Source organism: Lampris incognitus, chromosome 19 (genome assembly GCF_029633865.1).
Source record: "Lampris incognitus isolate fLamInc1 chromosome 19, fLamInc1.hap2, whole genome shotgun sequence".
Taxonomy (NCBI): domain Eukaryota; kingdom Metazoa; phylum Chordata; class Actinopteri; order Lampriformes; family Lampridae; genus Lampris; species Lampris incognitus.
In genome coordinates, this window is record NC_079229.1 from 9670589 (window position 1) to 9692445 (window position 21857).

Below are 21857 nucleotides of genomic sequence, written 5' to 3' on the forward strand. Positions count from 1 at the left end.
ATAGAGGATTTATACATTTGTTAGAAAACCTTTATTTGAGTGCCACTTAAAGTTTAATTTTCTAAAGACTCTTTTGCAAGTTGGTAGAAAATTCCTCGTTGATATGACCGTCTAGAAAAGACACCACAAATTATTAGGAATTAATTTTAATGTGAACTACAAAAACAGAAAATGACTGCATGAATATAAGAATCGTCACACTCTGGTAAGGGTGTGGTCTACACCATGGATGAATTCCATCTGGGCCGTGGAGTGAAGGGTGGGTCGGGCTGAGTAGTTACACACAAGATTTGTTTTTACAATATAAAACAACGGCCCAGTCCATTTTGATACGCAACATGGCAACCCATGCAACAACCACCTCTCTTCTCTGTCAAGAGATGAACATTCAGTTCAGGCCAGGGAACTCATCTCCCCACCAGCCGAGTCAACCTTCTGTTCAGGTAACTCAGCACGCAGCGCGGGGAGGGAGGGAGGGGATGGGCCAGTCCAGCAGTCACGGGTGACAGGGTTCCAGGTTTTGATTTGTCAGTGTTTGCTCTTTTTTGATTTCTTGTGGGACCGATGTGGGGAACGAGATTTGGAGCGGGATTTCTTTGCCGATTTCTTGGGTGTCCTGGACCGTGACCTCCGGGACCTTTTGGGTGTGCGTGGTGTCGAGGGAGATCTGAGTGGAACGGAACACAAACAAAAGACAAATGGACATAAAAACATGATTGTGAATTCATTCCTCTTAATTTCCCCTGGGGCAGCTACTAGAACCCCAGTGGGATTCTGTAGTGAACAGATGTAACATAAGGGGTACGAGGTAGAAGACTTTCTTCACGGGTTGAATGGTCTCCCTCACCTTTTGGAGGACTTCTTGTTGCTGGAGCGAGGGGAGTCTTTGTGGGACGGCCGAGACGACACGTCTTTGGAATAGGAACGGTCAGACCTCTCTGATCGCTCCGATCGTTCTGACCTCTCGGAGCGCGGCGAGGGTGATCGGCCGCGCCGGTTGCTACTGCGCGTCGGGCTGGGTGACCCGCTGTGACGCCGTTTCCTAGGAGAGAAGCATTCATCAGATACGACATCGAATTCCACCAAGAAATGAGCATGTTAGAATAACGGTTAATTTATGCCTGGTCACTTGAGACTTCCAACCACTGACCCATTGTAATTGATCTTCTCAAAGTCGACGATGACAAATGTTAAACCATCACAAACATAATTTGATAATATTTAATCAAACAATTAGGGCTGTCCCGATCCGATCCACGGCATTGGGTCAATACTGGCCCAGAAGGCTGGACTGGATATCGCAGAGGAGAAAAAAATATGATCCGAAACCTATCCGATACAATCCACGGGGTATCTTAGCTTAAACCATCGCCTAAATGCTTACATATTTCTTCTACTTCTTCTCTCGGTTTACTGGCGGATCGCAAACAACTTTAAGGTGCATACCGCCACCTACTGTACAGAGTGTGTAACGTCTTCTTTCTGGCTTCTTCATATTAGCACTTCCCGTGCCGCGCGCCTCCGGTTAAGCGGCGCATCGTGTCAAGTGATGACAATAGTAGTAGAATTAGTCGCATGTGTATGAGTGTTAACTACCGGTGGAGTAGTCATGCAAGTGGCGTGGAAGTAAAATCCAACAGCCGAATGCAAAATTTGCAACGCAAATGTTTCGAGGGGTGGCAGTGCTGCTGGTCGAGTTAACACCACAAACTTCATTAAGCATTTGGAACAACACCAGAATTTCTGCGTGCAACGGCTGCAAAGAAAAGCAAAACACCCTAACAGCAGCATAAAAAGGCAAAAGAAACTGCCCCCAGACAGCAACGAGGCAAAAATCGATGATGGAGAAACTAGCTGAGTTTATGGTCCTGGACAACTTTTCGGCAATAGAAAATGTGGGGTTTCGACGCTTAACTGAGCACCTCCAAGCTCACCACACTTTGCCCTTCGCCATTATATAATGGAAAAGGCCATCCCTCATATGCACGATGAAGTTTGCGATTTTCTCTCCAAACTCTCGCTGTGGCGACCCCTAACGGGAGCAGCTGAAAGTAGTAGTCGTAATAGTACAAGAGTAAAACAAAATATCGGATTGATATTGGTTTCGGCAGATAGCCAAAGCTGCGGTATCGGTAGTGAAAAAGTGGTATGGGGACACTTCTACAAACAATCATTGGCTGTCTGAAGGATAAGATGTCAATTAACAGTTTGTCTTTCGTGAAATGCGTCACTTTCACCAAGTGTGCACAAATTAACCTTACTATTCATGTCAAACCTAATACACCCGGCAACTGAACATTGTCTCACCTGTCTTTCCTGGTCGGTGTGTCATCATCTTTTTCCTTCTTCACTTCTTTCAAACGCACCTCCGATTTCTCCTTCTCCTTTTTCTCCTTCTCTTTCTCCCTCTCAAGTTTCTCCTTTTCTTTTTCCTGTGGGAGGGGAACACCATCAGTGGAGCCCAAAGCAAATAACTGGTTTTGATATTGTAGTATGTGGTGTGAACCGGTTCGTTACCTTTTGTAAAAGCTTGTCCCTGTAGTGCTCCACCTGCTCCTGAATGCTCTGGCCAGGCTTCTTGGGTCTTTTCCCAGATTCCAGCTCGTCTTGGAACTTCATGACCTTAACCTGGAAGCAAAATACAAGGACACAAAATTAGGAAAAGCCTCAAAAGTCTAGAAGATTATGATTGGGGATGAAACTTTCATTGAATTCCAAACACGAGTTGTGGCGTATTCAATGCAGAGGCATGTGGAATGGGGCTAAAAGTTGCAGAGCATCGTACCTCTATCTCTCTCAGCTTGGTGCGTTTCTCCTCGTTCATTTCAGAGTGTTTGGCCTTGATGTCGGTATCATCTCTGATGGGGTTGGAGTAACTCTGAGGATCCTCTGAGCGGATGCTCTTGTCGTCATCATCACTCTCATCCTCGTCCCTTCAAAAGGGGGGAGCAACGTTAATGGAAAACAGTAAAGCACGAACTGAGTTACCAGAAATGTTATTAAACCACTTTATTTAAACTCACTTTTTTGTTTCCTCCGGCTGCTCAAATATTTCCCATTTTGAGGTTGTCACAGCTGAAGGGGAAACCAATAAGAATGAGCATCAACATTTAGCAAACTGCCAGCAGTTCTAGGGACGTACACTTCAAATGCTGCTCAGTTCACCAAGTTGCAGTCCACAATAGATTTAAATTTTACATATCGATATTATCTATGGCGATCTCACCTTGAGCTTCTAACTCTGACTCATCCACAGCTTCCCATTTGGAGGGGGCCACTTTGAACGTTGCTTCTCTGGACTGATCCACTTTGAGACCAGGAAAAAAAGGAATTTATAAAAATTCATGCATCCTAGCAGCAGTCATAGAAAATGTATGTATGTCAGATCCCCATCATCTGAAACCTCATGCTGGTCTCAGCAACACTCACGTGGCACTCCATCTATGTCCTCTTCCATGGGCTTGATAGGAACACCGTCTAGGTCATCCAGGGGGGCCCCATCAATAGGCGCTCCGTCGATGATGCCTGTGTCAATGGGCACCCCGTCCACGTCTTCCATAGGAGCCCCATCCACATATTCCCCACCAATGGGGGCTCCATCTAGGTCATCTGCTACCTCGGGCTACACCAGACCAGAAGAAAAACAAAGAAGACGACCAGATTGAATTTTTTTTCTTCTTTTTCAAAATTGGCAATTTAGTACCCTTTTATTTAGACAGCGGTGGCGAGAGACGAGATGCTTAGGGTCCTGATCCAAATACACAAAGGACACTATGGCCAGGCCTGTGCATGAATGACAGTGAGACAATGCTATGCATGCAGGTATATTGGGAGGAGTCATACAGAAAGCTTTTGATTATAGATATTGGTTTGAATTTGATGCCTGTTCAACAAGAACATAACCTAAACGACGCAAAAGATCTGTTTCTCCATGAAGGAAAAGAAACTTGGGTTGATGCAAAAATAAAGAACTATACATGTTTTGGTATACACTGTTAGATAGGGGTACATGATGGCATGGAAGATTGGCTAAATGGATAAAAAAGACATTTTTCAAATCAGTGTGTCTTAAGTTTGGATACCATGTCTTTAAAGCACAAAGTCTTTGGAACAGGTTTTTGTTTATCTTTGTACACAATTGAGTTCAGATTGCAAACCTCCACTACAAGGGGGACGGGTTCTTTGTCCGCTGGGAGGTTAACCAGGCCCAGAAAGATGTTCTGCAGCTTGATGAGGAAAGGGTCCGGGTACACTGCCCAGTCTTCCCACGCCCGGAAACAAGACATTACTCGTTGCTAACAGCACAGGGGAAAACAAAACAAAGGGTGAAAGGGTGACTGATTACAACTGTCTTTTTCGGACTTTTATCTTTGCTGCCTTGAGCAGAAAGCGGTAAGAATTTTGTACCTTAAAGTTCTCACACTGGAGGTGGCCCTGTATCGTTTTGTAGGTTGCGTTGAGGTCTGAGAAGATCTGACAGAGCTTGGACTCAAAACTGTAAGACAGGATAAAAAGACAAAATATGAGTGCCACACTGGACGAGGAAAGCTTAGACTGAATGTGTAGATTGAGTGTAAGGTTTTAACAACTTACTATTTTCTGTAGTAAGACGCATTGGCAACTTTGGCAGAGGAGTTGTACAGTACATCAGAAACTAAATATAACCGTGCGATCTGAAATGTTGAAGAAAGTATGGATTCATTGTCATGTGAGGGATACGTTCAAGGAAAAAAAAAAAAGAGTCTAACAATAAACTCAACATTCATGGACATCCTAAATCATGTCCCTGACTTAAAGCCTGAGTGGTGTCCTTGCCTTCTTGGGGAGCGGGGTCTTGAGGATGGAGAGTGACTCTGTGACGCACTCCACTATCTCCTCAGCAGCTTCAGCGTGACTCAGACAGAACAGCATAGCCTCGGCAATGTCTCCCTTCCTGGGAGTCAAGCCACGCAGGAGCTCCTCCAGTTTATCGCGCTCTCTGCGGGAGGAGTGGTAGGAGGAGGAGGAAATGGAGGGGGGACAGAGATAAGCAAAATTGAAAGAGAAACGTTTCATCACTCAGTGTTTCTCTCAATGAATGTTGTGTCCTCATGAACTGATTCAGCTTCCTGTGATTTCCTTACCTGGATTATTGAGCATGCATAAAGACTGCCAGGAAACTGCAAAACTCAAAACCCTGTGGAGCTCTTCATATAAAGCCTCATTAAAAACCTTTTGTGATAATTGGTCATACTGAATGAAGGCAGGCCAAATCATGCTACCCTTTAACCGAAACGTAGGTGATTGGCCATTGAAAAAAAATAAAATATTTTAATGGCTCTTATCCATGCCTCATTTTAAGGGATGCTTTGAATTTCTCTTTTTCCTTTTGACCCCCTGCCCATAACGGAAACTGTCACATACTGTTGACCAGACTGTAAGCACTGGAAACTACTGAAAGTAAACGATTTGCAATGTTCTCATTCACAGCTGGGCACCGAAACACAATAGTGTGGAACAAAAAGTGAGACTATGCAATTCACGATTCGTTTTAATTCAATTAAGGTCAACAACTTTGAGAAAAAGGGTCTTACTCCTCTTTCAAGCAGCCTTTCTTATTGGCCTCCTCCTCTTCTTCCTCCTCTTCTCCATCGTTGTAAGGGCCATGGAGGTACGGGTTGAGAGGAGGTGGACGCCACAAAGAGCCGTTCTTAAACATCCGAAAGTCATCTGTTCGCCATTTAGCTGGTGCTTCTCCCTGAGCAGATAAGAAGAAAGAAAGAAAGCCACTTTATTTTGTCATTGTGCAGTTGTTCGGTTACAATGAAATGTGTTCTCTGTGTGTAACCCATCCTATTGTATATAGGAGCAGTGAGCAGCTGCAGCGCCCGGGGACCAACTCCACTTCTTTTTCCTATATCCTTGCTCAGGGGCACAAACAGAGTATTAACCCTAACATGCAAGTCTTTTTTTGATGGTGGAAGGAAACCGGAGCACCCGGATGACACCCACCGCAGACATGGGGAGAACATGCCAACTCCACATAAAGGTCCTGGCACAATGAGTAGGATTTTTCGGTTGCGGTTTTTAAAGACAACATTCAAAGTTGGCCCCTCCTCCCCAGCTCAACAACAACAGAAGCGACACCCTGACCGCAGTTAACACAACAAATCCCAGTTGTACAGGCCAACTCCGCATAGCTCTTCATCCTCTCCTTCAATGCTCGCCAGCAGCTGAAAGCCAACCCCCGATTCACTCTCGTTTTGGAACGAGATTTGTCTGCTTGGCATTTTACCTTGCTATATTTACATTTTTTTGGCACCGTGTCCGCCACTGTCACAGCTTCCTCTTGGATGTGTGCTTATGATCTGACACCTGGTTGCTACGTTTTTATATTCACACCCTGCAGGCTATGGCCTGGGGGCTACATGCCCACTGCCCAAAGGTCAATGACCAGAGACATCCTGTACACAGCAAAATAAGAAAATACAGGCAGAGGACAGGGTCTCTGTAGATACAGCCACTGCCACGCGTCTAGTGGGTCAAAATCAGAATCACTTCTGTCATTTCACTTCATGCACATGAAACGAAACAAAACATCGTTTCCCCCAGCCCACAGCAGTGCAACACAAAGACAAAAACACATCCAAAAACTACAAGAACACACACATCCAAACTAACACATATATACAAACTGAAAAAAAAAATCACTGTCCAAGAGAATGAACGCCAGCCAGGATGACTGTCGGAACTGCTGGTCTGCATGGGCTAACAGTTAGCTTAGCCCGGCTCGCTTCCGCATCCTGTCAGTGATGTCATAAGTGATGACTGAGAGGGATTATTTTTTTATGAGTCTACATATTGTTTTTTAGGAAAATCCTACCCATTCTGCCTTTAAGACAATATGCATTGTGTCATCAGCATACATACATGCACCTTATTCCACACTGTTCGCCACTGGCCTACATGACCATGGCATGTTCTGCAAATGGGCAACATACCTGTAATATGGAATAGAGCTTCCATCTGTAGTATACATGTGCTGGGCTCTGGTTCTCAAACAGAAACCTGAAACAAAGGATCACCCATCAAAACTCTGCAAGCAAAGCAAAGCACCAGCAATATCACAACTATATGTATATCATTTCACTAATGTGTCCCAGCACTCACCTGTACATGGGGTTGTTGATTTCTCTGTTCATAATCATGGCTTCAAACATCGGGCCCTCACGCACCACAAACTCGATCATTCGGTGGATGAGAGAGAGCAAATTCCTACAAAGAAAACACAGTTAAAGCGAACGGATTCAGAAGTGACACAACTCTTGACCAGTATGCAAATCCTGTCTGCTAGCCTGAACTATGCCTCGGGGCCTATGACGACTTAACACACAAAACATGAATGTTCAAATGCAACCAAAAACAATGCTTCTACAGTAAGAGCTAATCATATTTACTGTACAAAATCTAGGTTAATTGGGAGGTTTTTTTTAAAAGTTAATTTGTTCAAGTGGGTTTTTCTTTTTAGAAATTGAATGTAAAGGATTAAGTGAATTTTATGTCAGATAACTTTAAGGAAACCATTGAACTTGTTTTGTGTTTGTTGCACTGCCTTAAGCTTTTCATTTACAACCTACTTCCTAGACTGAATTTGTACTGAATGGGAAATAGTGAAGCTGAAGTAGGTGGTAAAACTGGAGAGTGGGTATTGCCGAGATTGCATTGACTGACCAGGTCTGTCAATACAGTACCTCGCAATACGCACTTCTCAGTTACTGACTAACGTGAAAGTGAGGAAGAACCAAAGCGGTGTAGGATTGTTGGCCTAGATAGGCTAAATAGGATGTCTACTGGTGAAGTTGGTCATGACTGAGTACAGTGCGAATGTGATGACTACTGCTCTGTAGAGAATCTGAGAGAAAAGGCTGGGGGGGGGGTCTTTGGTGCAGGTTGGACATAATTAGCCTAAAGTGGCCAACAAAACAAAGGATGTCTTTCATTTGACAACACAGATCACATTTACTTGTATTGGAGCCGATCGTACCAATGGCGGGGTAAAATTCTGTATACTTTCCCAATCCATCCCATGATGCTTTTCAGGTCCCTCGCTGCTGCAGACAGTTCAACTTGTGCTGCTCACCAAGGCCAATGTCAAAGGTCATACAGACTACTAATGGCAGGTTTGAATTTGTGGGCACGGGCCAGATTTACTGAGCTCCCGATAGAATGACAGAGGCCAAGGGGGCGGACGGTCTGAATGAGCAATGCTCAGGGCAAAAGACCTGACGAAGACATGGAGGAGCCAGAAGGCTATGCATGTATACATGCACCGTGTTACTACAGCTGAACTACAGATGTGAGCGTTTAGGTTTGGTGTATGGAGTTGTGCTGTTGTGTAGGAAAACTCACGATGGTTTCGAATTCCAAAAAACATATATGGATGTATGGGTAAACAACACTGAGGCTCTACTAGCTATATGTGAAAACTGGTTAGATGTGAAATATCTGGGTTTATATGATCTAATGCTTGAGTCAGTACTGTTCTATACAATAAAATGAAGCTAATCAAATGTTGTACACTTGCCTCAACCATTGCTCACCCACACTGAGCAGCCCCCTGTAGCATGCAGTGATCCAATTGATTAAACTTTTTGGCTTCATTATGGGATGTTTTTTTCTTTTTGTTCTAAGTTTTTACACCAATTAAAAAAAGAAAAACATGTACCTTTCTGTTGGGATAACCACTTTGACTATGGCTTGCGACAGAGTCTGTATATGAAGTCACATCAGATAATAAACATAGAATATGTGAGTATTGTTAAAAGGCAACAAGTGAAAAATATTAAAAAATGCATTGAAAACTGCAAATAGAAAACAACTTTCCTGTACTGCTGTCAGTTTTTTACCAATGGCCAACCCCCGACACTGTATTCATTAACACCTCTTGTTAACGCCACGCATTTCCCCATACGCTAATAACATCTCCTTTCTACCCCACCTTTTACATACAGTGCAAAAGTTCTTTAGCTCAGTCAACAAAATAAGCAGCTACCACTTACAGAGACTAGGACCAAAAGCTTGACTGACTACTTACAGAGAGGCTAACATCTTACCAGCAAAAGTACCAAAATAAAACAAAAAACAAACAAAGAAAACAAACAAAGGCAATAACCCACATAGCATTTCTTAAGTTGACATTCTGAGTTACCTTGTCAAACTCCTCCTTGTTTTTGGGTGGAGGAAGCAGGGCAGCATTAGGGTTCTTCAGCCTCTCACGGGGCTGGGCGTTGAAGGGCAGGCCGGAGGGGGGTGGGGGGAGTGTGTGCTCCATCATGGAAGGAGGGATGTAGATGGGGTGGGGTGGGATGGGCACACCTTTGCCCCAACCCAGCTTCATCTCAAAGTTCATTATCATCTTTCCTGTAATCAGCGAAGGGGGGGAAAGGTTACACAATTGGTTAACATACAACATGTGAATATACTCACACTGCAGTACTCTACAGTAATATACTCGCACTACAGTACTCTGCAGTACACTCTGTGAGTATATTGTACAGGTTATCTATCCACAGCTGTGGTGGTAACCTCTCGTTTGCTGTGAAAGGACTAATTGGCGTGTTGTTTGCTTGAATAAAACTGTAACTAGACATCAAAATCAGTTTCCTCATTACCAACATGTGGCACTTCTTCACAGCCTTGATTCCAGAAGTGTCACATTTACGGTGACAAACAAGACTGGGATAAGCGGCTTGGATGACGGATGGATGGATGGAAACAAGATTGTGTATATTTTTGTTCATTTTTCACACATTCTGGTAAGTATGAAAGTATTGTGAAAGGTGTGGAGTTGTTCCTAATATGAGTCAGGGGTCCGGGGATGAGGTCATGCGTTAACGGTATGTAGTCAGATTGTGAGGCCCTCTGGGACTGAATTGTGATTAGGTGATTAGAGGTTACATAAATAAATTTGACTTGACTATTCAGTCTACCCTGTGCCTTTGGCCCTTTTTTGTGAGGTTTCTTGGCATCATATGGAAAGCCCCCCCCCCCCCCCCAACAATGGAGGTAAACAATTAACCGACTCGGAACAAGTTTCATACTTGGCATTTATCCATTAACATCGGTTCCAATTCTCCTCATATAACCAGATGCAAATCAGTTATGGTTTGACAGACAAACTTCAAGGTCAGTTAAAAATATGACATTGTCCCACAAGCATTTTGAAATCCTGACAATTGATACCCCAATGGGCCTAGTCAAAAAATGTGAACTGATCGACTAAATTGTCCCTAGGTGTGAATGTGTCGGCCCTGTGATGGACTGGCGGCATGTCCAGAGTGTCTCCGTGCCTGCTGCCCAATGACTGCTGGGATAGACTCCAGCATCCCGCGACCCTAACTGGGATAAGCGGCTTGGATAATGGATGGAGGAACCGATCTCTTTAAAGGCATTAGCTAGGGCTGTCCCTGGCCAACAAGTTACATGTTGGTGTGGTCAACAAAGTTCACCGTCACGCTGCATGCAATTTGACCAGGCAAATAAATGTGTATCTCACAAAGCTAATGAGCAGTTGTAAGCAGTTAATGAAAATGTCTGACAAGAATGTGTATGGCATCAGGCCTGCAAGCTACCTTAATTTGCAAGCTTGAGCCCTTGGCCCTCAAGACACATTTTTAGCACTCCTGATTATGATCTTGAGGCTTGATTTTGTGTCAGCTCTAACTAGAAATTGAAATAAGGGTACGCGAAATCACTGTGTTGCTCTTGCATAACACTAACAAGCCCTCTTGTTAATTTCGTACCAGCAGCTGATTTCCCACGAGCCACAATAAAACCAGTGTAAGCCACTGATTATGGATTATGTACAGTAAGGGCCATTTTAAACAAAAAATATCCCATGTTTCCCTCACTTTCTCTGTACGTTCTTTTTCATTTTACCCTCAATCTTCTGAGCCAGTCAATTGAGGATGACATCACAAGCTTTCCCACCGGACGATGTGTTCGGCTCTGTCCTATGCCTCGGTGCTTCCAACGCTGATTGGCCCTCATGTGCACTCCAGGATGTATTAATAAAAGATACAGGATGGAAAGAGCTTGACGTTTTGGATGTCCACAGGTTCTGTCGCTCGATGGCGTCACATTTTATGGCCTCGGGTTTTAGCTTTAGAAAGGAGTTAATCATCCTCCTGCTGATTTGAATGGTGTGAAGCGACAAGAAGAGAACATAATTTTGTGAACTTTAAGGGAGGGTTTTCATTTTTTGCCCCCAGATGAAGGGTTGCGCGCCTTTGGGAGTTGGTAAAACAATAAACTGACCCTGAGTAAAAAGGATGGATTCTGGTCAGTGGAAGAGTGTACAAAAAATGCTAGTAGTAGACATTGTTCTTGCCCTCTGACAGGTGGATTTATCCTGGACAAAGGTTAAAGTCAGGATGTAGGAGGGAATCATGGGTCTCAGATTTTTCCTTGGAACAAGCTCAACACAGGAGCACTGAAGGGGAGAAGAGGAAAGACAAACTTGGCAAGCCCACGGTTCAGCAATCATCAGGCTCATTTCAGCTTAAGTGTTAGGTACAGATTTACATCTTTTTTTGGGGGGGGGGGTTTGGGGGGACCCCCCCCCCCCCAATCGTATCCAGCCAATTACCCCACTCTTCCGAGCTGTCCCCGTCACTGCTCCATCCCCTCTGCTGATCTGGGGAGGGCTGCAAACTACCACATGCCTCCTCCGATACATGCGGAGTTGCCAGCTGCTTCTTTTCACCGGAAAATTAGGAGTTTCGCCAGGGGGACGTAGGGCATGGGAGGATCACGCTATTCTTCCCGGTTCCCCCTCCCCCCTGAACAGGCGCCCCAACCAACCTGAGGCAATAGTACAGCAACCAGGACACATACCCACATCCGGCTTCCCATCTGCAGACACAGCCAATCATGTCTGTAGGGACGCCCAACCAAGCCGGAGGTAACACAGGGACTCGAACCGGCGATCCTCGTGTTGGTAGACAACGGAACAGACTGCTACACTACCCAGATGACCACAGACTTACATCTTAACAACAATTATTCAAGAGCAGCAGGATGGACAGTCTTACAGGAAGTTGCCTGTTTTTACCACTTTCTGGGTCACTTCCTTCATCATACTTGTATTTGACATTATATGTGGGGGATCCAACACAAAATATTGTAGAATTGCATTTCTTTTTCACACTGCATAGAATTGAAGGTGCACATTATGACAGGTTTCTGTTATCCTTTATAGACGTTCATGCCATGAAAGCTGCTTTGTACTTTGTAAAAAATGTAATCAATCCAGAAACTTGCTACCAGTATTTTGTCTTCTTTTTATCTGCAGAAAGCCAACAACACTAAATTAGTGACACTGGATTTTGGGTATGGACATGTGTCAGCAGGAAATCTGATAGCCAAAAAAAATGGGATGCTTTTATCTGATTAGCAGCAGTCTAGATATAACTTAAAAGTATTTGTTGGTTTAACTGTTGACAAGTCTGTGTCTGTCTCCATGCTGGAGAGTTACAAGTGGGCACCTGTGTATTTTTAGATTTTGTGAGCAAGAAAATGTGGGACACGTTCATCTTGATGAGTCCTATTATGAGCATAAGATCCACTAAGACCTCTGTTTTTCTTAATGCACTGCAGAGCCTTTTTTCCAGGTATTTCTGTCAAACAGAAGCACCATAGGGCAGCACGGTGGCCCAGTGGTTAGCACGGTCGTCTCACAGCAAGAACATCCTGGGTTCAAGCCCCGGGGTAGTCCAACCTTGGGAGTCGTCCCGGGTCTTCCTCTGTGTGGCGTTTGCATGTTCTCCCCGTGTCTGCATGGGTTTCCTCCAGGTGCGCCAGTTTCCTCCCACAGTCCAAAGACATGTTGGTCAGGCGCATCAGCCATACTAAATTGTCCCTAGGTGTGAATGTGTGGGTGTGTCGGCCCTGTGATGGCCTGGCAGTCTGTCCAGGGTGTCTCCCCGCCTGCAACCCAATGACCGCTGGGATAGGCTCCAGCATCCCCGTGACCCTGAGAGCAGGATAAGCGGTTTGGATAACGGATGGATGGACAACATCTGAATGGCCAATGTTTCCCCTTGGTTGACTGCTCTTTTTTGGGGGGGGGGGGGGGTTGCTAACCCAATTAATTACAATATTACAGAACATTTGGACCTGGCAAATATCGTAATACCTCCCTTGGCCACTTGGTGTCACTGTTGCCTTGAGTTTGATCACGGTCTGAGCGCTATAAAAAACATGAATCAGGAGCCCTTTGTCGTTTCATATCATGTACTTGCGTACATGATCGAAATATCGTTTTCCCCAGCCCACAGCAGCACAACACAAAGACAAAAACACATATCCAAAAACTACAACACATATATCCAAACAAAACACATATATCCAAATTAAACACATACGTATATATCCAAACTAAAAAAAAAAAAAAAATCACTGTCAAAGACAACAGAGCCAGCCAAGATGACTGTCGGAACTGCCAGTCTGCATGGGCTAGCAGTTATCTTAGCCTGCACCGCTTCCGCATCCTGTCAGACCGCCCTCGATGTTTCCTCTTCGGGCACAGCTCTGGGCGGGGCAATGGTCCTTGGGCCCACTGGATGCAGCAGACCAGGCTCCATCAGCTGATCCAACGCCAGCTTTCCTAGCCAGACACATTCGACACACCTCCCCACACTCCACACGACAACACTAAAAACCACAGTCAACGCTAGGCAAGGCCACTGCCAGACTGCCCTCAGTGTTATCGGAACTGCCAGTCTGCATGGAATAGCAGTTAGCTTAGCCTGCTCCGCTTCTACATCCTGTCAGACCGCCCAGTGTTTCCTCTTTGGGTGCAGCTCCGGGCAGGGCTGTGGTCCCTGGGCCCACAGGACACAGCAGACCGAGCTCTCCCAGCCATCAAACGAAGACAGAAACTTGGATGCAGACATGGACAAAGACACTGCATGGACGGTACTGCGGGAGGCTGCCGCAAACATGAGTTCGCGCCGCCATCTTCACGATCTTCAATCATCAAGATTGGATGGAGTTGAATTAAGTGTACATTATTATTTACTTTTGCACATAACCTTGCCAATACCGGTCTTGTAGAGACAGGAGTATTTCCTCTCTGACAACACTGCCTGCCCTTGTGAGCTTGTCGGGGGCTGCAGCTGTATCAGCGGGAGAGCTGCTACTGCTCTGGCCAAGACAAGTATCCCTTCCATCAGCAGTAGAGCTTCTAGCATCCTTGCCACCATCACCAGATTCAGGTTGGGTGCATTAAAAAAAAAAAAGCAGATATTTTGGCCTGAATTTCAGACGGTTAGGGTCGACGTCTGTCCATCTTTGGTTTTAGACTGATTACATTAATAAATTACTCTTGCTGGGAAGCCTTCATTGGACTTACTGTAACACAACTAGTTGTTGTCAACTAGTTGTTGTCAATTCAAGTAACATTATCTTCACTTCACCTGTCCCTCCTCTGCTCCCTGTGTGTGTGGAGGGGCTAAGCCCCGCCCTCGGTGAAACACACAGAGCAGAGAAACTAGCACAACAGTAAATCACAGTAGACTCTCACAGTGAAATGAGACAAGTGCACATAAATTGAATAAATAACATATAAAATATTTTGTTTCTTTCAGTGCCCCCCCCCGTTAGTTATACTGTCTCAGAGTAAAACCAGTAGTATTAACCAAACACTGCCAATGCTGCCATCTTTTTTTTCTCTCCCTTCTTCTCCCTAATTGTACTTGGCCAATTACCCCACTCTTCTGAGCCGTCCCGGTCTCTGCTCCACCCCCTCTGCCAATCTGGGGAGGGCTGCAGATTACCACATGTCTCCTCCGATACATGTGGGGTTGCCAGCCGCTTCTTTTCACCTGACAGTGAGGAGTTTCGCCAGGGGGACGTAGCGTGTGGGAGGATCACGCTATTCCCCACAGCCCCCCCCCCCCCCCCCGAACATGCGCCCCGACTGATCAGAGGCGCTAGTGCAGTGACCAGGACACATACCCACATCTGGCTTCCCACCTGCAGACATGGCCAATTGTGTCCGTAGGGACACCTGACCAAGCTGGAGGTAACACGGGGATTCAAACCGGCGATCCTCGTGTTGGTAGGCAACGGAATAGACCGCTGCACTACACAGACACCGTCAGCTGATATCTGACACTTGTTACAACAGTGAAATAATAAAAGTTATTGTTCCAATCTAACATTGTCAATAGGTTAAATAAAATAAAAGTCCCAATCACAGTGTGAACGAGCTGGTGGTCGTCCAAATTCAAGTAATGTAACCTCAGGTCAATTACTGTTTTATACAAGCAGAGGTGGTTCATAACTTTGCTACATGACAGTGGAGGGTTTGCAATCCACAATAAGGAAGCCCAACGACTCCTAGTGGTGAAAGGCAGCAATACTATTATCAACGGAATGAAAATGTAGCAACAAGTGTATAACTGGTACCTCCTTGAAAAGTACTGGGCAGGAAAAAAAAGAGACAGTTTGATACCGTTTAAGTTCTTGAGGGCTCGTTCAGCATCCCTCCTGTTCATGAAAGCCACAAAGCCACAGTTCCTCTCCCGAGCCCTCTCCTCATCCGTCCTGGGCCACATGATCTTCACACTGGCCAATGGGCCATAGCGGCCAAACTCCTGGCAGAGCATTTCCTCGTTCATCTACAGAATCAAGAAGACAGAGCAACACAGGGAAGACTGGATAATAACCGAGCTGCACAATGAGATCAGTAGATTTCAATAACTGTCTTTTTGTCAACAGTAAATGAGCAGAAATGTGATTTCAGTGTCCGACAATGGGAAATGACCCAACACCTGCATTGTTAAAAGGCAAAACTTCCAACTTTGGTATTTCACTGTTATACCATTGTGTTGTAAACTTGTTTTTGTTTTCAACGGCTTCTATTGCATTTATATTCATCAATACTTTCTTGTTCTCCTTTTTTACATTTGTCTTCACAGCTTTGTAAATCACACTTTACTGCTTACAGTTTAAAGTACGCTTTGTCAATAAAATGTAACTTGACTGCACAAGTAGCCATCAAATTTAAGGATTGTCAATAAGTATTGACAGGCTTAAATAAACAAATGATTTGCATAATAAAGCTATCCAGGTATATGCCAAGTTTTTCTCTCACAGCATGCCATGCTGTTTAGAAAAACAAACTCACCTGTGGGTTTATGTTTCCGAGATACAAGTTAGTAGTGGACGGGTCTCCAACGTCATGGGATCCTGGTGCAGAGTCGTCCAAAACTGCAGAGACAGACAAGAGAGAGGTCGTTTCTTTCACGACATCTGTCTGGACAAGCACATTTTCTTAGGAAGATGAGGATATTCAAAGCCGCTGTATTAAGTCAAATTTACCACTGGACGGACGGTTTCTTCTTGAAGAACCATCCGCTAAAAGAAGCAGAAGAGCAGTGTAAATTTTGTTACCAAGCAAAACTGAAAGACGGGGTGGGGTGGAGGGCAGGAGGCATGGCGTGCGGGACAGGGTCATATTTGAGACCCAGCTACAAACCGTCTGACAGTCATGCAACGTGTGGACACTTACACGAGCGTCTCCCGTCCAAGCCGGAGAGCGGTTCAAAACGACTGACACGTCCTTTCATCTTGTGTCTCTCATCCCTTTCTTCCTGTATTCTGCAAGAGACAGCATATTATGCAATTAATGCCCCCTGTGGACAAATAAAGAGGGCAAGAGAGGAATATGATGAAACTTACTGCTTAAGCTCTTCTTTAAAGAGCTCCAAGTTACTCTTCTTCTTTTCCTTTTCAGTGCTTTTCTTCTGTGGCTGAAATACAGACGTGAATAATGTCAGACAGTAACCAGGAAGAGAAAGGCATGAATTATTTAACAACAACAAAATTCTGGTTGTGAAAGGCAATTGTACATACATGTCTTTTGTCTAATGCTAAAAACTGAGGTGGGGTTTCCAGCGGCAAGAAGCTTTTAGTTTGGGTCTCGAAACGGGACTTAGGTTTGTACAGCTTGCCCTTCTTCTCATCAGCAGCAGCCTCCTCTGACAGAAGACACAGTCGGTTAGGACCAGAACTCCAACGAAATCACATTTACATTTTCATATGAAGAAACAGTACACTTGTGAGACAAAAACTATATACATTCTCTAAGTAGAGAGCACAATCACAAATGATTTCCACTGCCTTACCTTTTGATGCATTCGCAATACCACCACGGACAAATGCCTTGACTTTGCCCTCCCCTCCTCCCTCAAAAGCAGCAAGAAACTCCTCATAAATTTCTGCTGCTGCCCGCTCATCCTCCTGTAAGACACCAGCAGCAAAGTATTGTTGACAGACCAGAAAAACATCAACTATCAACAAATGTACATCAGGATTCTGCTCCAACAGTTTGAATATTTAGTCAGCTATACTTACTTTTTTCTTTATTTCATCTTGTTCCTTTTTGCTCAGCGTTCTCTTTGCAACTGCCATTTTGCCAATGCTGAAGGATTTCAGTTTGCTCTCAAGTAGCGCCTGCAAACATACACAAGGCTTGGTTGAATGTTCACAAGAAAAGCCTTCTTTACAGAGTTGGAAACGATCATCTCTTGGGATAATTTCCAAAATGTAGTTCTAAACAAGACCCAAGATCAATAAGATTCGGCACTATCAGTTCTGCTATCGAATACTGCAGAAATTAGCGAGTAACATTTCCATAGTGGCAATTATGGTTTTCCACAAATTCATGGATGGATGTTACGATCACAATGTTGCTGCTCTCTCTCTCTCTCTCTCTCTCTCTCTCTCGGCACCTGTCATTGAGTGAGCAGCGGTGGGGCTTTGGTCTTAAGACACAATTTGAGATGTGTTCATATCATTATGGTGGAGAAAAACTTAAGATTGGTTACACTTTACCCATCTCGACAAGTGAAATAAAAATCTTGCAAGTAAGGGAGGAACACAAAAAATGTATCCAAATATCTGTTAATGAAACTACATAAATCTGTACAAATGTGCAGTTTCACGGCTAATGCTCGCAGTCCCATGTTGCTTATCCACCACAATACCATACCAGAGCCATAAATATGGAGTATGTTAAGCTAATAACAAATTAGATATGAAAGATGCCTTTATGCATGCTCAATAATCCAGGTAAGAAAATCACAGTAAGTTGAAATCAGTTCATCTGGACACATTTACTGAGAAACGTTTCATCACTCATCTAAGTGACCTCTATAGTCTCAACTAACTGCAGGTATCCCCACCCTTATAAACAATACAGTGGTATAACGAGGAGGCAATAAAGCAACGACCATCCGTCAACGGGGGGGGGGGGGCGGCTAAGAATACATCTGTCACCATCTTACAATGCTGTGATGCCAACCATTCCCAAATCCTCTGTGAACAGCATCTTTCTGCATGCCTAATAATCCAAGTAAGAAAATCAAATAAAGTTGAATCAGTTCACCTGGAGACAACATTTATTGACAGATACGTTTCATCACTCATCTAAGTTGAATCTGTTCATCTGGACATATTTATTTACAGATACATTTCATCACTCATCTAAGTGATGTCTTCAGTCTAAACTGACTGCAGGTATCCCGACCCTTATAATACATCACCTTATAAGGGTGGGGATATCTGCAGTCAGACCTCTTCAGTCTAAACTGACTGCAGGTATCCCCACCCTTATAATACACCACCTTATGAGGGTAGGGATACCTGCAGTCAGACTTGAAGACATAACTTAGATGTGCAATAAAACGTATCTGTCAATACACGTTGTATCCAGATGAACTGATTCAACTTTGACTCTGTGAATAGTGCACATTGCCATTGAAACTCTAGTTAATGCTAACGCAATTTGCAGATGACGCTGGTCGTTTTCGGTCGTTATGCCACTGTATTGTTAGGGATACCTGGGTCAGTTGAGACTGAAGAAGTCACTTAATGATGAAACATTTCTCTCTCAATAAACGTTGTGTCCATATGAACCGATTCAAATTTCTGTGAAGATATAAAAGAGAATGAAAGCAACAAATATTTGGCAACTTTTTATAGATTGTGAGGCTGAGGCTGCAGCCACCATGACCCAGCTCACCCCTCCTCCACCTACCATCAGTCCCAGCTGAGCCCAAAGTCCCTATATACTACACTGGCAGCTAACAGACCAATATTGACTCTGTACTTAGTAAACTGAATTTTCTTGCAAAAAAAAAAAAAGACCTAATGAGCAGGATCAATAGTAGTAGTATCAATAAAATTCTAATTCTCTGTTTATCTGGATCAGGGATGGGCAGCATTATCCAGAAGGGGCAATTGTGGGTGCAAGTCTTTGTTCCAACCAAGCAGTTAAACACCTAATTCTATTAGTCAACCAATAGTCTTTGCTAAGGACCTTGATTTGTAGACTCAGGTGTGTAACTGCTTGGTTGGAACAAAGACCTGCACCCACACCGGCCCTTTCTGGATCATGTTGCCCATGCCTGATCAGGATTAAAAGGGTGCTCCGATATGAAAAGAATTCTTAGAGGCCAAAGTCTATGATTGGAATGGCCCTCCCGAATTTCCAACGTTATAACCGAGCGAGCATCTAACCTGAGAGCTTTAGCATACTGGTTTAAAACATAACATCCCTGTCTGGGTACAGATGGAGGTGGTAATCTTCCCTGCCTACATCACTTTCACCTCAGGTCTTGCAAGAAATGGTTCTTGCACCTCACCACGCCCACCACCACCTTGTAGTAGTACAGCAGTACCCTCCAAAACATGGGATCAGTTGGGGAGGCATTTTGGGTGGTGGGGTGGCTCTATACATGCTCCAGTTGCTGCAAACTCCCCTCATTAGAGCTACTTTACTACCTGGCAACAGAATGACACACTGTCCATGAAATACTTGATCTATGATGTACTTGATTCTTTGGAACAACTGGCTGAGGAGTCTCATCTGCCTGGGACACACTGTTAAGATATTCACAGGCCCGGTGTTTTGTCCGTCAGAAAACAAGGCATGGTTGGTTTCCAACAGCTAGCCGAAAAGACATGATTTTACACCATTAAGATATGAATGACTCAAATCAAAGTCACAGGTGTATTTGGCCGCTGAGGATGATAACCCATTATTGCTCCTATTGGGGTGTGGATTAACGTTGTTGGTTAATGACACCACAACAGTGGCGTAAACTGGTCGCCAGTTCTGACGCTTTCGCTAATAACTTTATACACCTTATCTACACACATCTATAGACGCACATTAAATGATAAAAGTGGCTTCTGTCGGTTTATAAACAAGCATATCTGACACATGCGCACACAGGCCGTTCCTGTGTAGGTAGTTTATATCGGGCGTGTGAACGAGTCTGGTTCATGGGAGGCCCGGCTAGCTTAGCGTGTGTCGGGGGCACCAGGCGGCGAACGGTCGCTGCAGATAGCTTACTCGGAGCTAACTTAGCCTTCAAAAATGTCGTTTGTTGAAACTAAAATGAACACAAGTAACACTTCGCCAATTTGCTTGCTTAGGTGGTGTTTATCTGACTCGCACCGTCAGGACAATGCTTTCGAGGTCCGGTTGAACAGATAGACAGCCCGGCCTTTCCTGATGCCAAGACGTTAGCTTAGCCTCACTTTGCGCGTCTTCCAACTAAGCTAACCGACAACGTCGCTTGCGCTTCCTCCCCTGCCCCCGCCGTTCATTTTGTACGAGCAACAAATATATTAATATTCACGCCCGTAAAAACGCTCTAATTGCTCCATCCATATTTATAGCAGCAGATAAGCTGTAGGCAGCATAAACGTTAAGGATAAAAATTCACCTTAGCGCTAGCTTTTTGAGAGCCAGCAGACGTTCGGTCCGCCATCTTTTGTTGCACAAAAATAGAATCGAATACCGATCGCAAGATAAAGACGATGGCGAGGGCCTCGCTAAAATAATCAAATACAGAAGTCATCGATGGCCGACCATAACGGCGCACCTTGTCCCACCACGGCTTTGGCTCCTTACTCGCCGTATCAGCACCCACTTGATCCGTTTTTCATGTTGTATTTTGGATATTTTTTCTGTAAAATGAAAAAAACAGCACAGTGCCGTAACGACCCAAAACAACTATCGGTTTCATATGCAAATTGCCGTGACACCTCACCAAAGTTGCAAATGGCCATGTGTACTGTTCACAGAGGATTGGGGAATGTTTGGAATCACAGCAAATGGTGACAGGCATACTCTTGCTCCCCGGTTCAGGGGTGGTCCTTCCCTCTTCACAGGCCTCTGACTCCCCATTCAAACCAGCGTCCCTTCCTCCCTATCAAGGAAGTGCACATCATCATCCTTGAAAGAGTGGCCACTGGCCTGCAGATGGGTGTAGACTGCGGAATCCTGGCAATGAAAAAAAATGTAGCATGACACGACGTTATGCACAAGATTTTAACTCCATCATCTCGTCTTCACTGGTTGGAGGTGCGTGCGACGACTCGCTCCGAGGCCTAATTAGTCCCTGAGAGAATAGGAGTTGACCTACTATTTCAACTTTACCTCGATTTTTTTTAAAATTAATTAATTGGCACCCATTTCTTGGAAAAAATATTTCAAGAAATTCCACATGGCGTGCTCAAAAAGGATATGAACACACTGTTCTAAAGTAGAACAAGCAATTTAGAAATGTTATACTAGACTAGCATTAGACTAGCTAAATGTGTGGCATTGTCTTAATTGGACTTGCCATGTGTGGCTAGGATAGAATGACCTTGTAGAGCTATAAGCTACCCATGAGGCAATACTTTAATCATTACATTCTGATGAGGTTATTTTCATTGTTTTGTAATCAACTTCTCAGATTTGCACAGTCTACCATTTCATGTATCTATACGGCTCATTTGGTACAATTTACATTAGC

The 21857-nt window shown here is 44.3% G+C and overlaps 1 protein-coding gene across 3 annotated transcripts; it reads right to left on the reverse strand.

Annotated features, from left to right (window-relative positions):
- Positions 1–21: 21 nt before the first annotated feature.
- u2surp (U2 snRNP-associated SURP domain containing) lies at positions 22–20843 on the reverse strand. Of its 3 annotated transcripts, XM_056299560.1 has the most exons (26): positions 20781–20843; positions 17401–17499; positions 17172–17286; positions 16900–17024; positions 16726–16796; positions 16556–16644; positions 16366–16401; positions 16172–16254; positions 15497–15662; positions 9188–9399; positions 8705–8748; positions 7150–7254; positions 6981–7047; positions 5574–5737; positions 4816–4978; positions 4594–4673; positions 4408–4495; positions 4158–4295; positions 3430–3622; positions 3227–3307; positions 3024–3075; positions 2786–2933; positions 2518–2628; positions 2308–2432; positions 848–1042; positions 22–667 (listed from the first exon to the last, which is right to left on the reverse strand). In XM_056299560.1, the coding sequence occupies exons 1-26, from the start codon at positions 20823–20825 to the stop codon at positions 529–531; spliced, it is 2934 nt and encodes a 977-aa protein (XP_056155535.1). In that variant the 5' UTR covers positions 20826–20843; the 3' UTR covers positions 22–528. The 3 variants fall into 3 exon arrangements, with proteins under 3 accessions (XP_056155535.1, XP_056155536.1, XP_056155537.1); XM_056299561.1 differs by lacking the exon at positions 16366–16401; XM_056299562.1 differs by lacking the exons at positions 8705–8748; positions 15497–15662; positions 16172–16254; ... (5 more) ...; positions 17401–17499; positions 20781–20843 and having other exon boundaries at positions 9188–9337.
- Positions 20844–21857: the final 1014 nt, after the last annotated feature.

Bases quoted from the DNA above. Each gene is read 5' to 3' on its own strand.
- u2surp (XM_056299560.1), bottom strand. From the start codon at position 20,825: ATGGCGGACCGAACGTCTGCTGGCTCTCAAAAAGCTAGCGCTAAG. The intron at 3,623-4,157 runs GTTTGCAATCTG...GGTCTGGTGTAG, and splicing joins CCGTCCCCCTTGTAGTGGAG to CCCGAGGTAGCAGATGACCT. The intron at 3,076-3,226 runs GTGAGATCGCCA...TTTCCCCTTCAG, and splicing joins GTCAGAGTTAGAAGCTCAAG to CTGTGACAACCTCAAAATGG.